This window comes from Arvicanthis niloticus, chromosome 15 (assembly GCF_011762505.2).
Source record: "Arvicanthis niloticus isolate mArvNil1 chromosome 15, mArvNil1.pat.X, whole genome shotgun sequence".
Taxonomy (NCBI): domain Eukaryota; kingdom Metazoa; phylum Chordata; class Mammalia; order Rodentia; family Muridae; genus Arvicanthis; species Arvicanthis niloticus.
Window position 1 is genome coordinate 7,594,162 of NC_047672.1, and position 19,971 is coordinate 7,614,132.

The following is a 19,971-nucleotide window of genomic DNA, read 5'->3' on the forward strand; positions in this document are numbered from 1 at the left end:
ACCTAGCTGAGGAGCTATTCACAGTTGATAGCTGCTGAAGGAGGTCACTTTTATCTATGCATTTAACCACTGGCAGGTTCCCATACTCCAGTGGATGACCCCACGCCTCTCTCTCTCTCTCTCTCTCTCTCTCTCTCTCTCTCTCTCTCTCTCTCTCTGTGTGTGTGTGTGTGTGTGTGTGTGTAGGTAGGTATGTAGGTGTGTGTGTGTGTGTGTGTGTGTGTGTGTGTATAGAGCAACACTAATTAGATACAGTGGGGTGAGTAAATAAATATTTTTGAAAAAAAATGAAAGAAAAATACTTTTGTATACTATGTCTCTTACTTAATTCCTATGTAGATTTGGCACAGCCAACACTTTTCTCACAGGCTTCACCCTTCATGTATAGGAAGTAATGATCAAATGTCCTTGCAAAACCAAGCAGAGTGGCTCACACCCATAATTCCAGAACAGGAAACTGAGGCAGGAGGATTCCTAGGAATTTAAGACAAGCCTGGACTACATAGTGAGACCCAAATGTGTAGTCCACTTTTCCTCTTCAGTCAAACTTACTAGTACTAGCTTAGTTCTTAGGAGAGGGTCCAACTCTTGATACAGTAATCTCATCCTAAAACTCTGCTCAGTAGATGAAACCCCATATCTGAGCAAGAAGCCTTCAATTCCTTGGTTTCTAAATCATACTAAAATACCATCTTCCTGTGTCATTAGCATACATTAAGAACCTCAAATGTAAGTGTGTCACGTGTCCTTTTTTCCCCCTCTCTCTTGCTGTGACATCACCTGGGGAAATTCAGAAGATTGGATAACCACGAAATGACTAATCAGGAGTCTGCTGTCCATTTGGAAATGGTGGGTATGCAAACACATCCAGCTCCACCTGTAAACGGGAATCTTCTCCACTCTTTTCTCTCTTGAAATACATAATAGCAGGACTGGAGTCTTACATAGGACTTTCTTCATGATGCTCGGCACACAGAGAATAAGTGAGATCTCAAGCACTGACCGAGTGACGCGAAAACACAGAAATTATTTTGCTTGAAATGTACTACATTTTATAGTTCTTAACAAAAAATGGTGGCGCAGCTCTGGGTAGATTTTTTTGTTGTTGTTGTTTTGCTGTTTGTTTACTTTGTTTGAAGATAGTGTCTCACTAGGTCTGTATCTCAGAATACATATCTCACCATCCTCCTGTATGTGTACTGCTGAGGCGCTGAGATTACAAGTGTGTGCCACCATGCCTAGCATTGCATACACCTTCCCCCCTCGTTCTTTGTTGGTGTGTTTGGTTCTGGCTTGGGGTTTTGAGACAGGGTCTCATATAGCCCAGGCTGGCTGAACTCACTTTGTAACTGATGATGCCTGAGTTCCTGACTCTGCCTCCATCTCCTGAGGAAGATTACCGTTCTTTTCTGTATTCCTTGGCACTCCTATATTTAAGCCATTTAGAACGAAATATTTTAAGTCTATTTTAAAGGGACCGGCGTTCAGGGCCAGTCAAAGGCTCAGAGGATTAGGGCTTTTGCCGACAAACATGGTACTTGAGTTTCATCTCTGGGACCTAAGTGATAGAAGGAAAGAACTAACTCTTAAAATGTGTCCTCTAACCTTCACACACACACACACACACACACACACACACACACACACACTAGACTAGAGGGAGGAAGAAAAGGAGAGAGGGAGAGAGGGATCGATTAGGATCAGGAGGCAGGCACGTCAGGCAAGCAGACATAAAAAGGATTTAAGAAAAGGAAAGGGTGCATCGAAATGGCTGGGCTGTCATTAGAGTGCTTACGTAACATGCAGGCAGCTCTCGGTTCAATCCCCCGCGCTGACTACATACAACCCAGATGTGGTATGGTAGCCCCTGCTTGTAATCTCAGTGCTGGAGAGGTGGTGGAAACAGGTAAACCAGGAGCTTAGGCTCATCCTTGGCTACATAATTAGCATAAAGCCAACTGGGCTACATGAGGCTATTATGTAAAAAATTATTATGTAAAGAAACAGTGGAAACTACCAACTTTATGTGTGGCAAAAGCTATATGATGTTCCTGATAGCACCCTGGAAGCAGCTGTCCTCTCTGTATAGTGGCACTGCAACTGTGGAAGGAGCATGTCCCCTCTGAACATCATGGCAGGGTCGGGGATGGATACCATAACTTCCCCTATAATAAAACTTTTTGGAGCCAGGCGTGGTCACATATACCTGCAATCCCAGTGTTCTAAAGGCTGACACAGGAGAGTTCCTACAAGTTCAGGGTCAGCTTAAATTACACAGGGTATGCAAGGCCAGCCAGCTCTACACAGCAAAAGTCTTGTCTTTAAAAGAATAATAAATAGAAAATAAACAAATAACTCTTACTCTTTATTTAACTAGTACGTAAAACCAGAAAAATATACATTTTTATGAACTCTATGATATTTAATCCACAGACATCAGCTTAAACTGTTTGTGTGTCTCAGTGAGGAGTATGGTATATCTATAAGTCATTTTGTATATGTGTGCTTCCTCCTTCCTTTCTTTGCTGGGACTGAACCCGAGGTGTTAGATGTTAGGCTGGGACTCTACCCATTTGTTAGACCTGCATCATCCAGCCCTCTGCGTTCTCCTGAGGGAGCAAGTGCCAGCTGTTTCCCTGGTGTGGCCAGTCTGTTCCTCCAGACCCACTGAGAGCTCATTGCTTATCTACTTAGAATGAATAGTTTATTCTCAGAGGCACATTGGCGATGTCCCAACCGCTGGTTCCCTTTGATGTGTAATAATTACGAAAAAGATGATCTTATAATAGTCTGTGAAACTTCTGGAGCAATTTGGGTTCTCAATTTGCTTGTTACTGAAAAATCAATAAGATGCTAACAATTCACATAATTGATGGTTTAAAAGTATAAAAGTGTTTTATAAGATACCAAATGTAAAATGTAGGGCATTTAATGGGTGCCACCAAGTGGTCTTAGTTAATATATGTTTGTTCTTTTTTTTTTTTTTTTTTTTTTTTGAAACGAGTTTTTCTTGTAGCCTTGACTGTCTTGGAATGTGGTCTGTAGACCAGGTTAACCCTGAACTCAGAGATCTGCCTGCCTCTCCTTCCCAAGTGATGTGGGATTAAAGGTATGCGCCACCGACCACAGGTGCTATTTTTGTTAGCTGAACCTTGAGAGTATGGCTTGCTTGAGGAAAGGTATTTTATTCAGTATGAAATAAAATGCTCCATTTTCTTGATGAAAATATTATGGTGAGATAATCCTTTGTTTACTTAAAATGAGTTTTAATTATTTATGTCTGTGTGGGAGAAAGGGTACTTGCATGTGAGTGTTGATACAGAGAGGGTTAAAGCCCTTGGAGTAGGAGTTAAACCATTGTGAGCCATCCAACATGGCTGCCGGGATCCAAACACAGTCCTCTGCAAGAGCAGCAAGCGTTTTTAATCACTGAGGCATTTCACCCCCTTCAGTGGGTTTAGTTACTGAATCAAGTCTCTGCTCTTCCCAGACAAACTTTTTGTAAGGGAGCTAGCTACAGCAGAGGCCCTCCAGAGCAGCGGTGATCGTTAACGTCAGCACAGGATATTTATGTAAATGTAAGAGTGAATAAAGAAAAAGATTGTACCAGTTAATTCTTGTTTTATCTACTAAAAAATATCGCTAAATAAATATTTCAGTAACCTTTAAACCCATCATAAAATTCTTACTCCATTGAGGCTTGGGGGTGTGGTCTTTGTATATGCATAGTGTGGAGGCCAGAGGTCAACACTGGGTGCCATCTTCCATTGCTCCCCACAGTAGCTTTGTTATCTAGGGTCTCTCGCTGAATACAGAGCTTACTGATTGTGCCAGGCTTGCTAATAAGCAAAGCAGAGACCCCAACTCATAAAGTGCAGCAAGTACTTTATGGACTGAGCCGTTTCCCCTTCCTTTTCTTGAGACTCTTAAAGTCAGGTTAAGTTAAAAGGATCACAGGGACAGGGTTTAGTGCACTGCAGGTCTTATTCTTCTTTTAAGATACAGCTTTTAAAACTAAGTGTGTGCCGGGCAGTGGTGGTGCACGCCTTTAATCCCAGCACTTGGGAGGCAGAGGCAGGCGGATTTCTGAGTTCGAGGCCAGCCTGGTCTACAGAGTGAGTTCCAGGACAGCCAGGGCTACACAGAGAAACCCTGTCTCGAAAAACCAAAAAAAAAAAAAAAAAAACTAAGTGTGTAAGGGCTACAGAGGTAGTAGAAGTCGAGCACTTGGGATTTGATTCCCAGCATCTCCTCTTCCCCCCTCCTCCAAAAAGAGAAAACAAATAAATGTAGGTATTTCATGAACAGTGTTTGGATGTTTTGCCCTTTCTTATATACCACTGTTTTCTTCCAGTCTTTGGAAAACGTTCCGGACTTTGGTTTTGAGGTCTCGTTGTCTTTAACTCTAGCATATATGTAGGCACAACATGGGGCCTGATAGAAGTAATCTGGTCAGGTGCTCTTGAATTAAAAACCTAAATCCGCTGCTTTTGTGGACTGTGTTAGTATTGGCGATAACACTGAGAAGGCTGGGCTTCCACTACACAGTATGTAGAATCATAACTTGACATACTGCTTGCTTGCTGTTGATCAAAACAGAATCCCCAAGAATACTGACTGTTGTGGCCGAATCATTTCTTCTAAGGCCCTTTCTGCTGTTGCTGAATTTCATACTGGGAAATGACCATGGTTTCCGGGGCCACCTGTCCAGGACATTGCTGTGCAAGCCCCACGTCTTCCTCTTTCAGTTTCCTTCAACTTGTGATAAGGTTCAAACAAACAAACAAACAAAAAATGGCACCTAGTGTAAAATTAGTGAACAAACCCTAAAATCTCTGTAAACACCAGATATTTTCTAGTAGTTCTAGTACCTTAAAAAAAAATCTGTTCTTACACTAAGAACAATTAGTAAATGATTTAGGATGTAGTACACAGAGAAGAATCAATTATCTTAAAGTAACTTTTCAAATTTTAGAGATTTTACTTATCTGTACAAAACCTTATAAGGAATAATTATGCAATATTTTTCTACCTAGAAATATTTTAAAATTAAATACGAATACAAAGGAAATTTTGTTTTAATCCTCAATTCTTTTTTCAGTTGGGGATACTATTGCTGTGATAAAACACCATGACCAAGAAAGGGTTTCTTTGGCTCACAGGTCCAAACCAATTCATCAAAGGCAGTGAGAGCAGCAATTCACACAGGGCATGAGTCTGGAGGCAGGAGCTGATGCAGAAGTCCTGTAGGGGTGATGCTTACTGGCTTACTCCCCCTTGCTCAGCCTCGTTTCTGATAGAACCCAGGACCACCAGCCCAGGGATGGCACCACTCACCATGGGCTGGGCCTCCCACATCAATCACTAATTAAGACAATGCCCTTCAGTCTTCGTTCAGCTCTATCTTATGGACTCATTTTCCTAAATGAGGTTCCCTCCTCTCAGGTGACTTCAGCTGGTGTCAGGTTGGCATGAAGCTATCCAGCACCATGTTCATCTCACACCCACACCGTATGGCATGCTGTTTACATATAACCTACTAGCATTCTTACACACTTTAAGTCTTAAGTTTTAAAACTGAGACCAATCTATGTTGTCAAGGCTGGCTCCAAACATCTGTGCTCAAATGATCCTCCTGCTTCCACCTGCTAAGTAGGTAGCTGTGATTTAACATTTCGTTTTCCAAGACAAAGTCTGGCCTGAAACTGCTGTGTAGACCACACTGGCCTTGAACTCAGAGATCTGCCTGCTTCTGCCTCCCAGGTGATGGGGTTAAAGGCAGGCACCACCACAGACAAATTATATTGTAAGCAAAAAGTTCCTTAGAAGAAATAACTCTTATCATTCAATTCAGATATCTTCTAGGATTCTAGAGAGTTTTGATTAGTTATAAACAGTTTTTTATGTTCTGTAGATTTGGGGAAGCACATTACCTGTATACTTATATAAGAAAATTCTTTATATAATACATTCTAATAAAGTAAACAAACCATAAATGTAGGGTTTTTCTTTTGTTAGATTTTGCTTTATGTAAGATGGGCTCTTGCTGTGTACGCTGAAGTATTCTTAAACCCAAAGTCCTCCTGCCGTAGCCTCCAGGGTGTGTTACACATTTGTACTGTCATACTACGTAATTTTATGTTTATTTTCTAGTTGGAAACTAGTTATGTCTTTTAAATTTATTTGCATATATAAATGGTAAGATGATATGGTGATTTGCATTTTTAGAATAATGCCTTGGCATTTTTATACTTTCTAATTCAAGTTTGATGTGGAAGCAACTGGGGAAAGTAAGTAAGAGTAATTCATCTCTATTCACCGTTTTAGATGCCAGAATTTCAGAAAAGCTCAGTTCGAATCAAGAACCCTACAAGAGTAGAAGAAATTATCTGTGGTCTCATTAAAGGAGGCGCTGCCAAACTTCAGGTGACTTTAAGCTTTTTTAAACATTGAAGCTGATTTGCAAGTAATAGCTGCTGGGAGAAGGAAAGTCCAGTTCTCACTTCTCAGCAGTGAAGGGATGCTGGTCTGTCAGCCACACTCCAGGTCACACACCCAACTTGACTTGGGAGTTTTGGCAACACAAGACAGACTCCATGGTTTGGGTTTGGTTTGATATTGTTTGCCTTTTTAGTTTCTTAGCTTTGTTTGTGTGGAAAGAAAGCGAGCAAACACATGGAGGTGGGAGGATCTATAAAGAGTTGTGGAAGGGGAAGATTATGAACAAAAGATATTGTATAAAATTTTAAGCCAATTGAAAAGTTGAAATAGATGCATCTGTCTGGAGTTAGTGATAGAGAGGTGCAGGGTGAATGAATCTGTGGGTCCAGCGCCTAGCAACTGCAGGGGAAAACTTGTTCATTAGTCTCCTGTTTTGATAAAATCTTAGTTGGGGACGGGTTTGTATGTGTGTATGAAGTTCCAAGGTAACTAGTATATAAACATGTTAAACCATTTCGGGAGTCATGGTTCAAAGAGTACAGTTTCAAGTTATCCTGTATGTTAATTAACTGAGTCATTATCAAATTAAAATGTAACTTAGGAGGGATAGTTGAGTTTTTACATGTTTCTCTCACCATTGGTCTGGAATTTTTCTGGTTTGCTTCCAACTCCCAAGTGTTGGGATCATGCAGGCATTATCCCAAGCTCAAGTCTACTCTTTTTTAAGTATAGAACTACAGACTAAATGGGAAGGGCCCGAAGAAGTTACCTGTTCCAACTTCATTGTAAGGATCCCTTTGCTACGTTAACTGCCTAAAAGCTAATTTATTATCTAAGTCATATCCAGAGCAGAGAAGCAGAAACAAATGAGACCCAACCTCAATAAGGTGGAAGGCAAGAACCAACTCCTACAAGTTATCCTCTGGCCCCACATACCAGAGCATGGCGTACTCACATCGACACACACAGATTTTCTTGTTTTCAAAACAGTGTCTCTGTATAACAGCCCTGGCTGTCCTAAAACTCACTTTGTGGACCAAGCTGTCCTCAAACTTACAGAGATCCACTTGCCTCTAAAGGTTCCAGGGTCTGTATGTTTGCTTAGCATGGTGAGCTTCTGATTGTGGTGGCCTTGTTTACAGCTGTGCCTTCTCCTTTTTCTTACAGATAATAACAGACTTTGATATGACTCTAAGTAGGTTTTCCTACAATGGGAAAAGATGCCCAACATGTCATAGTAAGTGTGACACTACTCAACAAGTGAATGAATGTAATCATAAATATTATCAATGAAGTGACTGAGGCTTTCAGTGGACTTTTCTCTCTTTGATGTTGAAAGTGAAGAAACTTGCCTTGTTATGTTTTGAGGAATGGTTTGTACTCATTCTATGTGAATGGTTATTTTCATATATGCTTTGGAAGAAAAGGAAATGAAGACTTCAAAATATTTCTCACTGCTTATAGTTGATTATTACCCAAGAAATACTTGAAAGGTTTTACATTTGGCCATAACCCCAAAAGATTATCGAATGTTGTTTATTAGATTTCTGTTGCTATTGTAAACACTATGAGCAAAAGCAGCCTGGGGAGGAAAGGGTTTATTTTGCTTGCAGTTGGATCCGGTCATAGAGGGAAGTCAAGACAAGAGGTCGAGCAGGAGCTCATGCAGCGGCCATGGAGGAATGCTGCTACCTAGGTTGCTCCCCTAGGGCTTGCACAACCTGCTTTCTTAATACAACCTAGGGCGGAACCATCCACAGTGAGCCGGCCCTTTCCACATCCGCCCTCAGTCAAAAAATGTCCCACACACTTGCCCACAGCCCAGTCATTTCCTCAGCTGTGGTTCCTTCTGCCTGGGTGACCCTAGCTTGTGTTAGAATTGATAGAAAACCAGCTGGCACACTCTGGGTTACGGATGCAGCTCAGTAGTAGGGCACTGGGCTAGCATGTGTAAAGCGCCAACATTGATTTCTGACAGCACAAAATTAAATCATTTATAATGACAGCAGCTTGGAAGGCAACTAAAATTCTGTCCCATCCACATGCCAGCAACTGTACAGCCATTGTGAATGGTATTTATAGAGTTTTAATTATATTTTACACATATATATGGAAAACAGGAAATGAACTAGATTGGACTTGAGCTCATCTTACCTAGTTCATTAATAATACATAAAACTTTGAGAAGAAATATACTAAAATACTAGTAATTATAACTTTTCTATAATTTCGCATAAAGTGACATTCTTAAGAAAATGGTATCTTTCCTGGCTGCGGCACACGTAGTTCACTTGGTAGAGTGGAGGCCTTGCATACATGAAGCCGTGGGTTCAGTCTCTAAGATGGCATAAACTGGGTATAGTTGGCTCATGCTTATAATCTCAGCAGTGGAGCAGTGGAGCAGTGGAGGCAGAAGGATCCTAAATTCAAACTCAGCATGGATTGCATGAGATCTTATGTCCAAGTTTGGTGTCTGATTATTCTAAAACAGAGATCAAAGCCAGCTTGGGGAAGGAACGGGTTCATGTGGCTTTCTGGTCACAGCCCATCATCTAGGGAAGGCCGGAACTGAGGCAGAGACCATGGAGGCTTACTGGCTTGCTTACCTTGCTTTCTTACACTACTCAGGACCAGGAGTAGACTCACCCAAGTGGGCTGAGCCTTCTCACATCAGTTATTAATCAAGCAAAATCCCCTACAGATATGGCCATAGGCCAGTCTGTTGGATGCAGTGCCTCAGTTGAGGTTCTGTGTTCCCAGGTGACTGTAGTTTGTGTCACATTAAAGTAAACCACCCAACACACCCTGTCTCAAAATAGAAAAAGGAAATTATAAACTCTGAGATGTATTTGTTGCTTCTATTTATTAAAAGGAAGGTGAAAATGAAAACAGTATACAATTGATTGTTTGAAGATATCATTTAGCTAGCTGGTTTATGTGAAGAATTACTAAATCTCGGATTCTGAATCCATCACCTGGAGCAAGACCATTTGAAGGACAGCATTGAGGACAAAAGTTGCAGGAACCACAGTAGTTGACTTGGCTCTTAAAAGAAGCAAGTTATCTTTATTAGTGATGGCACCAACCAGAATAGTTTCTTTGATGCTTATATTGTTCTCTCTCTCTCTCTCTCTCTCTCTCTCTTTCTCTCTCTCTCTCTCTCTGTAGATATCATTGACAACTGTAAGCTTGTTACAGATGAATGTCGAAGAAAGGTAACTATCAAATCATTACAAATGTATAGTTAAGTCTTTCATTACCTCCGCTTATTTAGGTTTTTTTTGTTTGGTTTGTTTTGTTTTCCCTCCGACAGGAATGAGTGTCAGAAGCTAGGCATGATAGCATACACAGAGAATCCCAGACTAGAGTACTGAGGGGAGAAATTCTCAAGTTTAGAGCCAGCAGTAGCTACATGGTGATAACTCATCCTCCACTCATCCCCACCCCCACCTCAAAAGAAGTGAAATGAATGCTAAGTGCTTGCAGCCATATCCAGCACATAATAATCACTCAATAAGTAGCAAGTTTATTGTAACTATATGTGTGAATGAATTTTATCTTAGCTTTTTTTTTTTTTCCAAGATGGGGTCTCATTTAGCCCAGACTAGCTTTGAACTCACTGGCTAGCTGAGTAACACTTAGAGATCCTGTTTCCTTTCCTCGACCTCCCAGGGGCTAGGATTACAGGGTGTGCAACTGCTGCCAGCCCAACCAGCTTTAAAAGGTGTTATTAGAACACTCTGGGTCCTTACATTAACTGGGAAGGCAAAGGTCTCGTGATGATTTGCCCTCTTAAACTGATCAGGGTGTTCCTGGGGTGCCTGCCTGTCTTTACAGGGCAACTCATGGTGCCCATCAAAGTTAATTACTTGATTTCAGGACTAAACTTTTCAGGTCTGGTAGTTCCGGCCTGAAATCCTACTACTTAGACTGAAGCAGATGGATTTGAACATTCAAGGCCACCTGGGTAACATAGCAAAGAACCTGGCTCAAAATAGAAAATAAAACTGGGCCAGGCAGGAGAGCAGAGGCCGGTCAATGAGATCTCTTGCCTACCATGTGCAGTGCTTCACATTCAGTCTACAGTACCACAGTACAGCAGAACAAAGCCTGAAAATAAACCCACACTTGTCTAATGATGCTCGTAAGGGCACTTGGTCTCACTGAATTGCAATCTTGGGACTAAGGTGGCTTCCACAGGTGAATGTAACTATATATGCAAATGAAGATCAAACCATCTCCAATTTTAATTTTTACTGAAAAGTGGCTTATAGGCTGTGGTTTTTTTTTATTGTTTGCATTGTTTTCCATAATAGCCAGGTAAATGACAAAACTGTATATCCTCACCACTAAGTCACTCGTGTCATTCCAGTTACTGCAGCTAAAGGAGCAGTACTATGCTATTGAGGTTGATCCTGTTCTCACTGTGGAAGAGAAGTTCCCTTACATGGTAGAGTGGTGAGTACCTCTGGGCAGTAGGAACACTGAAGTGCTAATGATACAGTGGCCCAGTTAAAACTGGTGTCTTGTTTCCTCCTTTACCGTACGCAGATAGATACACAGGGAAGGAATACAGAAAAACCTAGTCACCGCAATGAATCAACAGCCTGTGATGTGCCTTAAGATGACGTGCAGTAAGAGTAAATAAAATGTCTGGCACATGAGTCTTAAAAGCTACATCTTTATTTTAAAGCTTATTAGACAAGACATGATCTAAGTACAGAGAAAAAAACTAGGACCCACGCTGCGTCTGCCCTAATGTGGAGGACAAGGCCTCTGGTGTTGGCCGTGTTCATCAAACTGCAACATTCTCAGAGACCACAGTGAGAGGTTTGGGTGGAACTCTACGACAAGACAAACCTTGACAAATTTAGGACCAGAGGAGTCCACCAGGATGATACAGAAACCAGAGCCAGATCTACTGAGAGGCATTCCTAGAAGCACAAAGTGCTTTGATTTGAGCAGCAACATCTGCTTTAAATTTAAGAGATCAAGAATACTCGAAGGAACAGTCAGGGGCCATGGACAGTTTGACTGTGTGTGTATTAAACGTTGAGAAGAGATTTTTCTCTGCCCACATGTAGAGTCAAAACTGAGGCTAGCTTTGCAACACTTAAAAAGACTGATTTCTGTATGGAGAAAGGACAGTTTGGCCGTTACTTTTATCTGTGGATGGAATAAGCTTTGATCACAGAGACGATCTGTTTTGCATACCTGTAATCCTGTAAGGTGGAAAGCTGAGGCAGAGGGGATTGTTTGTGGTTTGAGCTACCCAAGCTCGCATAGTGAGTATAGGCCAATAGGGCTTTCTATCAGTGAGCTGTCAGACAAGAAAGGAGAGGGAAAACTGACGGAAAAGAAGGACTATCACTTCAGATCCTAGAGGGATATTCAGTTACTAAGTAAAGATTCTGGTTCCCTCTGGGAGAAGGCAGGTTTCATAGTTGTGAAGATGTAGGTTCTAAGGGCCGGTTACACTGCTGCAGTGGTTCTGTGTGTAGCAGTAAAGCAGACCAGCATATACGTAACACTTACCTGCCAAGAATTTTATTTTATACTAGGCAGCATTCCATTACTTTGAGATCTCATTCATGAAAATTTAAGCTTCCAGCTGATTGAAGAATTTCTTAGCTTATTTCTGAAAGGAGAAGAAGGCTAACAGCCCAGGTTAGACTGAATCGTATCTGGAGACTGAGGAAAGAAAGGCTTACGGCTGTTTTCACACTTCCTTACGATATATTTATGCTAAAACTGAGTCTGAGAGACCTGGGACACTGGGAGAGAACACCAGCACACATTTTAAGTTCCTCCACCTCAAAGAGTCACGTCCACATAGTGAGGATCAACACTCAGTCAGGAATGATTTACAATAAAGATGCAGTTTTAACATTTTAACTGATCTCTCTTCCCTCCTTTGATCATAAACTCCAGGTACACTAAATCGCATGGTTTGCTTGTTGAACAAGGCATACCAAAAGCCAAGCTTAAAGAGATCGTGGCTGACTCTGATGTCATGCTCAAGTAAGTCTCCTGTGTTTTGTCGCTTCTATTGTCTACAGAATTAACTGCTGTTGTATATATTCAATTATGTGTTTTAATTAAAAATAAGCTATCGCATTACGCCTTAACATAAGACATATCAGTGCCACCAAAGGAATAGTGCTGTGATAAGGAAAGCATCTGAGGTTAGAGCTGCCGTGGTTGTAGCTCGGCTGGCAGAGTGCTTGTCCAGCAATGCCCACAGCTCTGTGCTTGATCTGAGCACTGAATAGAACTGGCTTTGTAGGGGGCTGGAGAGGTGGCTCAGCAGTTAAGAGCACTTGCTGCTCTTCCAGAGGACCAGGATTTGAATACCAGCACTTACATATCAGCTGACTGCAGTCTGTAACTCCAGTTCCAGGGACACAAGGAATATATGTGATACGCTGAGATGCATGCAGTCAGAATACCCGTACACATAAAATAAAATTTAAAAACATTTTTTTGAAAACCTGGACACAGGTGTTCAGCGGTATCTATAAATTGGCTAAGTTTTAGATCTATGCTTTGTGCTTCCCATAATTTCAGTTAACTCAGCCATTCGGATTTCTGATGGGGTTGAAAACTTATAGTCTCATAGCCAATCCTGGCTATTTACCTTGAGAGAAAAGATCTGAGTGGATGGTTTTCAGCTGATATTCATTCTAAAGCCAAGAAAAAAGCCAGGTTCAGAACTAAGTGCTTTAGTTAGGAGAGATGACAGAGGTTCTGGTTAGTCAACAAAATGATGGACTGGTTATTAGACTATCTTGTACCTCACTGGGACAAATTGGCATAATTATGCTCTAATTGTATTTTGAGAGAAAAGTTTTATTTTAACCGGAAGGGTGATATGTAGGAGGAGCTAAGGTGGGAGGAGTACTGAGAGGAAGAAAAGGAGTAAGGAGAGGAGGAGAAGAAGGAGAGGAGAAGCTAGGTGATGAGAGAGAGAAGGGGGGGGGGGACGTGGAGGCAGATGTTCGAGTGTCTCCACCAGTCAAAGATAGTTTATATATCTAGGTTGGGTATTGGGTTACACTTCTGATTGAGCATTACCAAACTTATAAAGCCTTTGATTAACATTTTTAAAAAATTGTATAAAAGCAAAAAGGAAAAGGGGGTATGGGATAGGGGTTTTCTAGGGAGGGGAAAGGGGATGGCATCTGAAATGTAAATAAAATATCCAATAAAAATAAATTTAATAAAAAAAATAAATTAAAAGAAAAAAAAAACCTGGTTCATGCGTACAATCCCAGCATTTGAGAGTAGATGCAGGAGGATCCTGAGTGAAACAGATGTCTGAGGCCAGCTTGGGATTCATGAAACCCCATCCAAAGAGGTTTTGTTTTGTTTTGTTTTAAGTTAGATTTGCTATGGGTGGTAAGTGCACTGGAAGATTCAAGTGATGATTTCTATTTCCTTTCTCCATTTTTTATTAATTTTAAGAATATTGTACAGATTTATGTAACCAATATAATTTTCAAATTCTTTGGAAACAGTTTTGAAAGATCTGAAATTTGAAGGAAATAATTATAAGCTATAAAGGTTTTAACTAAGAATTGTTTCTAAATTTACATGAATCTAGTTTTGAAACTCTCATTCTTTGAAACTTTACAGGAGCATATTTTAATAGGTATTTTATAGATGTAAAGTAGTTGCATGGATTTGGCATAGTGTCAAAAACCTGTGATTACGGAATTCAGGAGGCAGAGGTAAAGGAGATCACAGCCAGCCGAGGGCCAACTAAGTCTACATAGTGAGTTCTACACCACACACACACACACACACACACACACACACAGCCGAGGGCCAACTAAGTCTACATAGTGAGTTCTACACCACACACACACACAGAGTATTAACAGTATGGACTATAATTGTGTGGAAATCAGGCTTACTTTCAGTACTTTTTAACAGCCTTAAATTTTTTTTTCAACTTGTTTGGCAAATATGGCAAAGCTGTTTTTCCTTCCCTCTGTGCTGGCGATTGAACCTGGGGCCTCCCACATGTTGGGCAGCCGCTCTCCTCTGCCACTAAACTACCCGAAACCATGTTATCACATTGTCCAGGGATGATAAAATGATTATGGGTTAAGGAATAAAAGATTCAACTGTCAAGAGTCAGGACAGTTGAATGTCTCACTGCTGAGCACCAAGAGCTTAATTTAACCTGTAGCTGAAAAGAGAGAAAAGGAAAAAGTAGATTTTAAGGTTTTATGAACAAGAATGAGTTTGTGTCATTTTTAGGAAAATGGGTAGATTTAAAGATAATCATATTAAGAGAAAGAAGCCATAATTAACAAGAATCACACATTTTCTCACATATACAGGATATGTAGCCTTAAGTGTACATTTATTTATAGATCTGCATACATTTGATAAGAACATAAAAGCATGGGAAAGAAGACATGTAAACACAGGGGAGGGGAGGGGAAAGGGAAGGAGCAGGGGAGGGGAGGGGACGGTAATGATGTGGGGATGAAGCCTGTAGATTTGCTTTCCTCTAAATCTGTGTGTATGTGTGTAGCACGAGGGTGATGAACTGTTAGGTGAGAGGAAGGAGCCATCCAGAGAAGAAAGGATGGTGGGGTGAGTGAACAGATGCAGTGGTGTGTGTGAAGCCCATTAAAGTACATAAGTAAAAGGTGGTGAAAAGGAGCAGTGCCCGGTGAGAGAGAATAGAGCTAGGTTTTGCTGCTCTGCTCTCCTGGTGGAAGATCAGAACACCCCAGTAGCCTTACTTTTAAGTGGTGTAAATTGTAGGCTTATCCATGTTCAGTGTAAGTCTAAAAACATCGAACTTGTTCTGCTAGACTTCATAGCAAAGTCAAGAGTCAACTGTTGGCTTGGTCATTGTTTAGGAATGAGAATATGGAAATATTTTGCTTTATACCTTCTAAGTGAAAAAGATAGAAATATTTCTCACACACACACTGTGTCCCCACTTGCAGGGAAGGATACGAGAACTTCTTCGGTAAACTTCAACAGCATGGTATCCCTGTGTTCATATTTTCGGCCGGTATCGGTGATGTACTTGAAGAAGTTATCCGGCAGGCTGGAGTTTATCACTCAAACGTCAAAGTAGTGTCTAACTTCATGGATTTTGATGAAAATGTAAGAGTGTGAAATCATTCCTCAGAGCTACTATCCATTCTGAAATATTCCAATCATCTAAACACACATGTTCTTTATTAATAACAGGTAGATGTTGCTGATGGGCTATTAATGGAATTCATTTGTTATATTTCAGTGTTGTATTTGTTATTTTATGCCCTTAAAGTTTTACTAACAAGTTAATAACTTAATATTAAAATTCATAAAACTTGGCAAATAGTGATGGCACACACATTTAATCCCAGCACACGGGAAGCATAGGCAGGTGAGAGTTTGCGAGGCTGGTCTACAAAGCTGGTTCCAAGACAGCCAGGACTACATAGAGAAACCTTGTCTCAAAAAAAAAAAAAAAAAAAAAAAAAAAGAGAGAGAGAGAGAACAGGAAAAACTTCACAAAACTTCCGTGAAAATGATTTAACAGTGCAGCTCTGAAGACTACATCATAAATGGGGGAAGAAGGAATGAATAGTACTGGCATTTTTTTTGGACAAGTATATTTTAAATTTTTCTGGGCATGATAAAGGGTGGATGTAAGCCTCACATTCAGCTGAGGATAGAATTCTGAGCTCAAAGTCTATATATTCTCAAATGAAATAAGAACCTAAAACAGTAAAAGACATCAAATGGAATCCTTTGGCAAGTAACAAAATGAAAAGTGACTTCTCGACTAGCTGTGTTTTACCGTCTAATACTGTGGGTGGAGCCTATGTTGTTTTGGAGTCCTTCCTCCCTCCCGGGTGTGATGGACTTCTGTGTTTTGAGATCAAGTCAAAACCATGATACATAGCGGCATCTATTTAGAATCACAAAATGTAAAAACCTTAACAAGTAACATTTGTAAAAACCTATTATTTCAAGCCAGAGAGATGGCTCAGCACTCATAGGTGCTTCCCACCAAGCCTAACCGCTTGATTTTAATCCCAGGTCCTCTGGGTGGAAGGAGAGGACCAGCTCCTGCAGGTGTTCCTCTTACGCTCCAAGCATCCCCTGCCATGGGCACCCACAGACATACACATACCGTAAATAAATAATAATCATGCTTTTCTTAAGCTATTATTTAAAATATTTTTAATAGGGCGTGCTGAAAGGATTCAAAGGAGAGCTGATTCACGTATTCAACAAACATGATGGTGCCCTGAAGAATACGGACTACTTCAGCCAGCTGAAAGACAACAGCAACATCATTCTGCTCGGGGATTCCCAGGGAGACTTAACGATGGCTGATGGCGTAGCCAACGTCGAACACATTCTGAAAATTGGTTATCTGAATGACAGAGTAAGTGAGCAGAGCTGTAGTTTAATTCTCTTTTTTAAAAATTAAGATGAAACATTGTAATTAGTTGCCAAAGGCGGGTAAGACAGTATTTTAGCCTCCTGCTCCAGTGGTGATTGGGGGAGATATGAAGCAGAGCCCTGTGTGATATGTGGGGGTCACATTCTCAAAGTAGGCAGCATTACCTAATCATGATTGTGAACACACCTCCGTGCATGGCCTAGTGCTCCTGGTGCATTGCCCAAAGTCAGAACCACTGGGCTGACTTTTAGTGAGAAACCATTTAGTGAGAAAATCTCCATGTGGAAAAATTCCTGTCCATGATAAGTCTGAGAGTACGCTAGACATGATGATGCATGTCTGTCACCCAGCGATCAAGAGACTGAGGCAGGAAGCTGGCCTCAAAGGCCAGGATAAGCTTATACAGCAAGACCCTGTCTCAGAAACTTAAAATCTTAATCAGAAACAAAATAATTCTTTAAAAACAATTTGAGAGTATGTTTATATTTCAACCCTTGTGTGAAATTAGATTTATATTCTACAAATATAACATCATGAGATTAAAATTGAAATTATTTGTCCTGTGTGCTAATTTTATTTCTGTTCTTCTGTTGATTTAGGTAGACGAGCTTTTAGAAAAATACATGGACTCTTACGATATTGTTTTAGTAAAAGAAGAATCATTGGAGGTTGTCAACTCTATTTTACAGAAGACATTATAAACAAGCCGTTGTGAGAAGAGTTCTCCCAGGGCTACACCTGAATCAGGCACTATCCATCTTGAGGAAAGACTCTTATTTATAAAACAGTCTTGCTCCTGGCATTTTCCCCTTTCTCTAACAGAGATCTTCAGATGTGTGGAACTGAGAACCACAGCCCCTTCCCGCCTCCATCGGGATTTTACTCACCAGATTTTTTAAGTCATTAAAAATGATCTTAAGGCCAAATTTACAAAGACAGCTCCCTTTTCCAAAGTGAGTTTTGTAGTTTGGTGTTCTGCAGTTTCTGGGGCACTCTCCCAGGTGGGTATGTGGAGACACAGAGGACACTCTCGGGGTGGACAGTGTTCCTGATTTTAACCACTGCTAGCTTTGTAATCGGTGTGGAGTGTGACAATATCATCTCCTGAAATTGTGTTTTATTTGGTTATTTTGTCTGGAAAAAAATATTTGCCAGGAAGTTGTATCTAAAAAAAACTGTTGGTGTCCACATCACTAACATTGCAAATACTCTGTGTGAAGCACTGAGAATAAACCTGAAAAGGAAAGCTTTTTTAAATTGTGTTGTCGAAATCATATCCAGCCTGTCATGGTGATAACAAATGTCTGTAATCCTAGCACATGAGAGAAAAATGCAGGACAGTCAAGAATTTAAGGGCAGCCTCAAGTCAGACCAGCCCGGGCTACATGGAGTAAAAACATAAACCATTTAGTGCATATTTTTTTCCATTAATCCTACTTTAAAAATACATGTCTATGCATAAAAAGGTATTGCAAGAAAAATTTAATTTGTCCTTTAAGAATACTAAGGACTATGAAAGTTATTTAGTCCTTTCATTGAACACAAGTCAAGAGTTCCTTGTAAAAAGTTTCAGAAACAAAGTATAGCTGGATCTATCAGTTACTTTTCTGTTGCTGTGATAAAATGCCATGGCCAAGTCCACTTATGGAAGAGAGCGTTTATTTGGTCTTGACAGCTCTAAGGAGTTAGGGTTCATGATGGGGAAGCAGAGGCAACAGGAGCAGGAAGAAATGCAAGCTCAAAGCGGAGAGAACAAACTAGCAATGGCGAGAATCTTTAAACTCTCAAAACCATGCTTCCACTAAGGCCACACCTCCCCAGACAGCAGCACCAACTGGGAACCAAGTATTCAGATGCCCAAGACTATGGGAGACATCACATTCAGACCACTCACAGTGGGTTCCTTGGTGACTAAGTAATGCAAAATTATGGACCTTCTCCAGGTCTTATTCCAGATCTCTTTGCTGCTTGGCTTTTGTGGGTTTAGTTTCTACTGTGATATATTTGGTCCTTATTCTAGCATATAAATTTTAGATCCTCCAGAGAACTAAGTACTTGATCTGACTGGTCTGGCCATTCATTGTGAAGAACAGTCTCAAGTCCAACCAGAAAGGGCAGAAAGGCACTCTCCATTGGTATTTTTGGTTTTTGTTTTTTTAATAAATAACATGAAAGAGCAAAAGTATTTAATGTGAAGTTTATAGTAATCAAAGCACCGAGGACACACTTTAACAGTACTACGTTCAAAGGAAACAACAGTATCAGCATATAGGTGAGACTGCAGGGCTTTATCAACCAAAAGTTGGCGCTGGATACAGAGGTACTTTCCTATAACCGCAGAACTCAGGACAAAGCAGGAGAAGCATGGGTTCTGAGCCAGACAACTACACAGCAAGACCCTGTCTCAGAAAACGAGTCCTGCAGATCCAAAACTGCAGGATCTCCATGACATAGGGTAAGAACAGGATATCCGAGAGGAGTCCCTGTGAGGATCCAGTATTGATAGTGTCACAGAAGCCAGAGGCCTAGTACCAGACCAATGACGACTCATTGAAATGAACATTTGCAAGTGAAGATGTGTGGACAGAGGGGTATTCTGTGTGGCACTGTAGCTTCCACAGCGAGATGTTCTCTGTACTTTAATTTTGGGTTTGTTTTTAGTTTTTTGTTTTTTTCTTTTTGGGGCAGGGAAGGTTGCAAGGGCAGTGGGCCAATATGAAGGGACAGTAGGATCGGGGTGCATGATGTGAAACTTACAAAGAATCAATTAAAAACTTAAGGGGGGAGGAGAAAAGGGACAGAAGGAAAAAGAAAATGGACCTCAAGAGCCCCAGTCACAATGTTGTCACATGGATAGTGGGTTGGTAGGTGCAGATTAACCCAAGAAAACCTGTTGGTGCTGCTGCAACATCTAAGACAAGTCGTGGTAGATTGTACAGTGAGGGCCATGGAGACAAAGCTGTGACTTTTTCATGGTAATTAGATGTGCCAGATGAGCCAGCTCTTCCATGCTGTCCTGAGAGCAAAGCAGACTACTTGTATACCCCTGGCACCCTCCTCCATCCAAGCCTTCAGCTGCTTGCCAGGGACCTTTATCCATTCCC

General features: G+C 40.9%; 1 protein-coding gene across 3 annotated transcripts in view; it reads left to right on the forward strand.

The window, feature by feature from the left end:
- Nt5c3a (5'-nucleotidase, cytosolic IIIA) overlaps positions 1-18,124 on the forward strand; it is a 44,208-nt gene extending 26,084 nt beyond the window's left edge. For 2 of the 3 annotated variants that reach the window (XM_034519490.2, XM_034519491.2), the window contains exons 2-10: positions 795-849; positions 6,328-6,426; positions 7,609-7,678; positions 9,610-9,656; positions 10,814-10,899; positions 12,373-12,462; positions 15,411-15,573; positions 16,649-16,849; positions 17,467-18,124. In XM_034519490.2, the coding sequence (XP_034375381.1) occupies positions 814-849; positions 6,328-6,426; positions 7,609-7,678; positions 9,610-9,656; positions 10,814-10,899; positions 12,373-12,462; positions 15,411-15,573; positions 16,649-16,849; positions 17,467-17,568 (894 nt within the window). In that variant the 5' untranslated portion in view covers positions 795-813 and the 3' untranslated portion in view covers positions 17,569-18,124. The remainder of the gene's footprint in view (positions 1-794; positions 850-6,327; positions 6,427-7,608; positions 7,679-9,609; positions 9,657-10,813; positions 10,900-12,372; positions 12,463-15,410; positions 15,574-16,648; positions 16,850-17,466) is intronic. The other variant, XM_034519489.2, reaches the window with a different exon arrangement.
- Positions 18,125-19,971: the final 1,847 nt, after the last annotated feature.